The sequence below is a fragment of the Dromaius novaehollandiae genome, chromosome 3, assembly GCF_036370855.1.
Source record: "Dromaius novaehollandiae isolate bDroNov1 chromosome 3, bDroNov1.hap1, whole genome shotgun sequence".
In the NCBI taxonomy this organism is placed as follows: Eukaryota; Metazoa; Chordata; class Aves; order Casuariiformes; family Dromaiidae; genus Dromaius; species Dromaius novaehollandiae.
In genome coordinates, this window is record NC_088100.1 from 124,053,585 (window position 1) to 124,060,686 (window position 7,102).

At 48.9% G+C, this 7,102-nt stretch overlaps 1 protein-coding gene across 1 annotated transcript in view; it reads left to right on the forward strand.

Moving 5' to 3' along the window:
* BCL11A (BCL11 transcription factor A) overlaps nt 1-6,786 on the forward strand; it is a 75,599-nt gene extending 68,813 nt beyond the window's left edge. Inside the window, exon 4 of the mRNA XM_064510040.1 lies at nt 1,049-6,786. Coding sequence (XP_064366110.1) covers nt 1,049-1,140 — 92 coding nt within the window. The 3' untranslated portion in view covers nt 1,141-6,786. The remainder of the gene's footprint in view (nt 1-1,048) is intronic.
* Nucleotides 6,787-7,102: the final 316 nt, after the last annotated feature.

Sequence of the window (7,102 nt, forward strand, 5' to 3'; positions counted from 1 at the left end):
GAAGACACTGAAACAATATCAAGAATTTAGGCTACAGATGTTTCATATTTATTATGTTTCCAAAAGCGGAGATAAACACAGGAATAAGTGATGCCATGTCTTTGCTTGACATTCAGGAGGCTTTGGCATATCTGATGAGATAGATAGTTTCAGGGTTTATCTGAGTGCAGAGTTTGTGCAAAAGGGAAAAAGATCTCAGCTGTTATTTTAGTTCTTGCGCATTCCCTTTTTTTCCTTTTTTTCCCTTTCTATAAAGGTTGAAACCCATTTTCAGTGGATATGTGGGAAATTCGTATTATTGACTAGGAGAGTAGTGTTGTCCAGCAGGCTCTTTGTGGGATTTGCCGCAGAGCCGCTGCTTCTCGGAGCTGGCTGTAGGCAATTTGGGCTGTTTTGGCCGGGGCCGGAGGGAGCCGGAGGCCTGGCAGGGACCTGCGGCTTTTTCACGCCCCGGGCGACCTGGGGGTGGGAGACCCACCGACCTCCGGCGGGACTTGCAATTCGAAGCTACTTTGCGCTGCTAAAACTCGCATCCTAGTCAGCTGCGTCACTCCCGGCTCCCCGGGAAAAATCTCAGCCTTATTTAACGCCGGGCTGAAACGCGCCAGGGTCAGAAATAAGCAGCAGTGGCCCCCCCCCCCGGGTGGAGATCTGGCCCGGGAGCTGCGGGTTTGGCGCTGCCAGCAGCCGCGCTCTTGCAATAGGAGCTGCGGTGCTGGTGGGGCCGAGGCAGGCGCGGGGCTCCCAGCGGAGGCAGGCTCTCGCGGCGAGCACCGGGGGCTTTGCCTTGGTGCATGGGCGCGCGGTGCTCAGCCGTGCTCCATGCATCTCCCTTGCAAACAGTGAATTAGGCCTTGGTGGGGTGGACGGCGTGTGGCCCGAGACCGGGGTGGTGGCGGCAGTGGCGGTGTCCATCGGGTTATACCCCCGTGCGACAGCTCAGTGTCATATTTGTTAAAAAAAGCAGACCAAAAGAAAAGAAAAAGCGTATCTCGCATTGTGGGCCGTGTCACAGCTGTTTTCTCCTCTGTCCCCATCCTCTCTGTAGGTGCGACGTACCCCCCCGGCTGGCGCAGCGCCCAGGGAGCCCCGGACGTCTGGCAGTTTTCGGATGGAAGTTCGAGAGCACTTAAATTCTGAGCGGACGTGAAGCTCGGGGCGGCGGCGGTCGTGGTCGTGGCATCCCCAGGCGGCCTGCTTTCCTGCTAGCTCGACGCGCTTTCTGACACTAGCTTGAGAAGTCACCGCCCGAAGGCAGCGTTCTCCAGGCTCCTTCCGCCTGCAAGACTATCGTATTTATATTTTGTAATAGAGTACAACGTTTCTTTGGGGGGGGTTTTTTGGTTTCTTTTTTTTTTTTTTTTTAAAAAAAGACAAAAAAAACGAAAGCACCCACCCACTGTCAAGGGCTTACCGGTGGCTTTGACTGGCTCCTCTCCCTTTGGAAGAGACTGTTGTGCTCACGTGTTGATGCCGTGTGGAGAACCCGGCCCGTTGTTTATCTCCGTTATGTGCCATTTCTGAGAAGGTGCAGCTAATGTTACAAATTAAAAATAAGACGAAATGCAGTGTAGGTCTGTGGTGGGTGGGAAGTTGACATAATAAATGTTGGAGCTTTAGGTTTTGTTTGCTCTTTCTTTAATTTTTAATGCTAACAAGGGCCAGGCAGCTGGTATGACTTTGTATTACCATATCATCTGCAGAAAATGAAGTACCGAGTTGGAAAAGAAAAAGCCAGAGTTTGCAGCCACACGAGGGGCTGCACGTCTGCAGACGTTTCCTAGAGAGCTAGATGCGGCGGCGGGGTTATTTATGGCTGTGGTACCCCAAGCGGTGTAGGACTAGTGTTGGTGTTCATTCATGCTGACGGGGGGTCTCCTAACTCTCCATCGGTACCTGCATCCTATTGACTAATGCCGACTGTTGTATTACGTTTCTGCTGTTTGAATATGTACTTTTGGGGTTGGTGGGATCTATAACTCTCTTTAAGTTGTCATTGTTTGCTAAAACAAGACCAAAACCGACCAGCGGCTTTCAGGAGGGACGATGGCTTTGCTGGGGAGACGTTGTCAGTGCCAGGAGGAGCGACCCCTTCCCCCAGCCTGTGGCAGGAGCGGAGTTGGTCTCCGCGTTGGGAAGCACATGTTTACATCCCATGGTCTTTCACAGAGCACTTAAGCACTTGCATAGCTTTTATGCTTGCCAGTGAGACTTGTCCCTCGCTTAGAGCTGAGCACAGGCCCAAGGATTTTGCTGGTCTAGGGCCCAAGTGCTTTGCTGAACGGAAGATGGGTTAAGTGCATGCTTTTGTGCTGTCTCGGATGGGATTTATAGACTGTAGCTACTAATGGCCGTGCCGGATAGCAGGAATGGACCTTATTTGGTTAAACAAAATAACTGCATAGCGAGTGGAGGCATTGCGCTGTCATGTAAAACTGCCAGGACATCCATACCAGGTTGCAGTGGGACATAGAAGAGTCTCAGGTCAGGGACCAAGTTATTTATTTGTATGTATTAACTTAATTGTGACTTCCTTTTTTTATTTATGTCTTTTTTAAAAATCTGAATGAGACACCTGGCCGGGGTGATTCTTTACTCGTGAAACGGCCATAGATAAAAATGACGTTGCCTTTTTTATAGGTGGTGGTTGTTCTTTTTTTTAAAAGAAGACTGCAATTCTCATTTTGTTCGGGGCATAGCACAAGCACGGTCACTTTTGTAACTTAAGACTTTGCCAAGGGGCTGAGGCGAGCAGTCAGGAGGTAGAAGCACCTCTGCACACAAGCCAGGAGCCGGCCGGCCGCCTGGGGACTCGGTGCATTGATGAGGATTGACTCAAAGAGAGCTATTACACGTACCGTGGTGATTCAGGCTTTGACACCCAGTAATCCCTGCTAGCTACTCTCTTACGGTTCACGCTGGGGCCCAGGAGGGTGGCCGGGCCACCACACACTCGGCTGAGCGCTGCAGGTGCCTCTGTGTTTGCTGTGGGCAGAAGACCCCCACCGCAAGTACGGTGCAGGGTTGTCCCAAACACGTCCCAGATCAGGCCTCTGCTCCCCACTCCAATCAGAGTCAGGTCTGGCGCTGGCTCTGGGTCAGGGCGGAGATACGAGGAAGGGACCTGCAGAGCAGTGGTCCCAGCGAGGCCCCTCTGTGCCTGCTCCTGTCTGGGAGACAAGCATCAAAACTCCTACAGACTCCCACCTGGGAAGGCAGCAGAGACCCTCCCCATCTTTCACATTAGGAGAACTTTTTAAAAGGTTCTTCATATTTCACCTCCGTGTCTACTCACATGGGTTTTTCTGAGCCCTGAAACCATGAATCCTGTTACACTAAGCATCCCACTGATTGCAAACGCACCATGTGGAAAGGAGCTAACAGCTCCCATTAGCTGCTGGCATCCCCCCCTCCTGCTCCGGGAGACCTCCGCGCCAGACAGCTGTGCCAGGTTGGGGCTGATGGGGCTCATTTTATCAATTGCCAAGTTAGGGTGCTCTGGTCTCGTCTCCAGATTACAAAACGGGGATCTCCTGGCACATATTTGCAGAGCACCTATAACAAATATAGTAAGTGATGGCTGCTAATCTGTCTTGCAGAGACTCTCTGGTGCATTGACTAATTCTTGTGGTGTCCTTAGACTTCATTTGACCTACTAGAGTGCAGACAAAACTCAGTGCATAGATTGCTTCATGGCATTGCCAAAACAACCGGTCATGCTTTTAATGCTCTGACCTGGTGAGATAAAGCCGGTGTGGCCTGCTTCCTCCAAAGTGAATTCCTGCAGGAGTAGCCAAAATCTGTGGCCTGGTGATTTCCTTCAGCAACAGAAGCTAGCGCAAAGCAGATATCTTTCCCAGAAAGAGTGGAAAATAATAAAACATTGACAACTAAAAGCATTTCGCAAGTAGCGGAGTGTTGAGCCTGCTCCGTGAAGCACAGGGGGGAAAGGTTATACTCTCCTTTTCTGAAGTGTTCAAGGGGAAGCGAAATAGTCTTTAAAATGTATATTTTTTAATACAGGCATTTTAAAAAAAAAAGAAACAACTCTTAGGATTTTAAAACATCTGCGGAATTTACGTGTTGCCTTAAAATTACAGATACACGTAAGGATCGCCCCGAGAGCCGCGGGCTGAGAGGTGAGCGGGGGCTCCCGCGCCTTGCCGGCAGCACGGTCCCGGGCGTGTCGGGGGGGCTGCGAGCAGCCTCGTGCCCTAACCGGAGGGGTCGCGGCGATGCCTTTTTGTTTTTGACCGCCATCCCGTGCCGGATCCAGGCGCGCGGAGGATCGCAAGCGATTGCGTTATGGTGGCTGAGCAAGTTTCTGCCCATTAACAGAGGTTTCCCGTGCGTGTGGGGGGGGGGGGCTGGAAAGCTGTTAGCCTCAAAGCTCGAGGTTGTTCTGTTTTCTTTACAAGAGGGGCAATAAAAAGCACATAGCAAGAACGCAAAATGTACGGCACAAGCGGTTACTGCTGTGGAAACACAAAAGCTTGAACTCAGGTCCTGAGCAGCAAATTAACGAGACGTTATTTTTAAGTATTTTGTATTTAAGCACATTCGCAATGTTTAAGTGTACACATTACCTTCTATCAAAAGACTTTAAATACTAAAAATAGTTTGTCTATATTAAAAAAAAACAAAAATTCCTGAAGTTTGGGGTATTTCTAAGAGCCAGAAGAAAAGCTCTTTTTGTTTTCCCCTCCAGTGGGCTGTAATGGACTGAAATGAGCAAGATACCTGGAAATCAGATAGTTTAGCTTTGATTTTTGGTTTGAAAAGCTGCTTTCAAATGTGAAAGCATCTCATTTGTGCTGTATTTTATTTTTAAGCACATTTTCATGACATTCAAATGCAGCGGTTAACTCTTCTGTGAAGTCTCACTTAAATTTTGCTTTCGAAGTAGTATTTATTTTGGATTCAAGAAGCATTTAGGTTATATGCAGTTACAGTGTTAGAAGAGAGAAGCAAGCACGTAAAATAGGCCACTTCTTAAGCACTGTTTTTCTGAAATGACCTAAATGGATCTTAAAAAACAGATCTAAAAATTTGTGAACGGGATGTTAAAAAGCGACCGCTCCCCAAGCCCCACGTTTCACCGTGGCTCCGGCTTTGCGGCCCCGCCCACCCTGCGAAGCGACCGCGTCGCCGTGGGAAGGAGAACCGAGAGGAGATTCTTCTTTGGCTTCTAGAGGTTATTCCAGCGAATATGCTGTTTATCCAGTACTTCTGTGTCCAAGGAAATGCATCCGACTTCTTCTTCTGTTGCGTGTGTTTGTGAGCTGTTGAGAAGCCAGCGACACGCGTGTGGGCTCACTCTCCATCCGCCCACCAGGACTCTCGGTGCCATGACTTGCGTTAACTTCTGGAGCAGACACTTGGTGTGGCCTTTTCCTGTCTTTAGATGCAGAAGTGCTGCTGTCCTCCGGGGCCTCGTGGACGATGTGGGGAGCTGAGTCAGGTGGGACGAGCATGATGAGATGCAACGGGCTCTCCGCTGAACACGATCTGCTTTTCAGGACTGCCTGGTCTGCTACTGAGTTGGTGTGATAGCTCAGATGATCCTGCTACAAACGGTTATCGAGGAGTAAGGCAAACAATCCCCCTGAACAAGAATGGCAGCTCATTTGCTTCCTTTTTAATTCTCTTGCTTTTTTTTCCCCAGTTTTCTCAGATTTCGAGCATAATTAGACTTGTGTACTATCATTCAGTGGTATATTGTTATACCAGCTTCTAGTTTCCATCTCAATAAATCCTTGTTGCCCCTCCATCTTGCCAAATCCTCAACCTCCTCCCCCACCCCAAGCCTCCCTTTAACACTCATCTTCTGCAGGGGTCAAAATAATCAATTATTCCTGAGGAAAGCCGGAGTTACACTAAAAAAACAAAAAAACAAAAAAACAAAAATACGGCCCTTATTCCTTAATCTCACTGGATAGAGTTACACATCTGGTAGAGGCTTGTTCGTTGTTGCTATTACTTTTATTGCGTCTTTAGCGGTGATGAAGTTCAGATGGTCGAACCAGTGGGCCCCAATTTAATTTCGTCTGGCCTCCCATAATGAGCACTATGTGATCTCCTGGAAATGCTGGCTCTGCTGTAATTCCAGCGTGTAGGCGCTCGCATGCCATGGTAATGGGCAAAGGCTGCGCGGAGAGACAGCTGGGTAGACAAAAACCTCACGGTGAGGGTGAAAAAAGGGGAAATCTGGTAATAGTGGTAAGAACGGGCGGGTGGAGGAATCGGACAACTTCTGACGTGGCGCTTTGTCATGTACGTATCGGTCAAATACCACAATTGGATGGGTGGGCGGATGGACGGACAGATGGAGGGATAGTTTTTTGTGTCAAACCTAGAAGCAAAATCACTAGGTGGACTTCAGCCTTTTCAGTGATTGAGGTGTGTGCACTGTGACACTTTCCGAGTTTGCTTTAGTCCTGATGGCTCTTCTGTGGTGATTTCCATTATGCTCCAGGTTTCCAGTGGCAATGTATAGAAGCTCCCACCTCTCCCCAAATGTCTGCAAATGCATGTGTCTAAGGGCTATACAGGATTCATTTATGGGCCTCCCACTGACGGGATATGTGCATGCAAAATGAAGGTTGTATTTGGCTTCTAATATTCAAATCTATATTCCATATTGTGTTGACCAAGAAAAACAACTCAGCCCCAGTGCTGAAGAATGTGATGGACTGATGACTTTTAGAAACAAACTGTAAATCAAGGAGGCTAATAAATACTTGCTATTAATAAAACGGGGCTACTGCCTTTCAAGTTATTGTGACATTTTACAGCATCCTGAAATTTCTTAAAGGGAATGAAAAAGGCAATACTTCTGGACTCATTCTCTCTCCCCCAACACGGTTGTTACTAAATTTAATCTCCCGAAATGCCCAGGCAAAGTGAGTTTTCTCAGTGGAGAGGTTGAGGGAGAGCAGCAAAACCCGCCCCGACCCTGCGGAGCTGGCGGGTGGCCGAGGGCAGAGCCTCCGCTGGCGAGGGGTGGCCTGGTGCCAGGCTGCTCACGCGATCCAGCAGAAGATCCCCAGAACTTGATGGATGTGTTGTTCAAACCAACGCATCAAAGAGCCTGCAGCTAAAA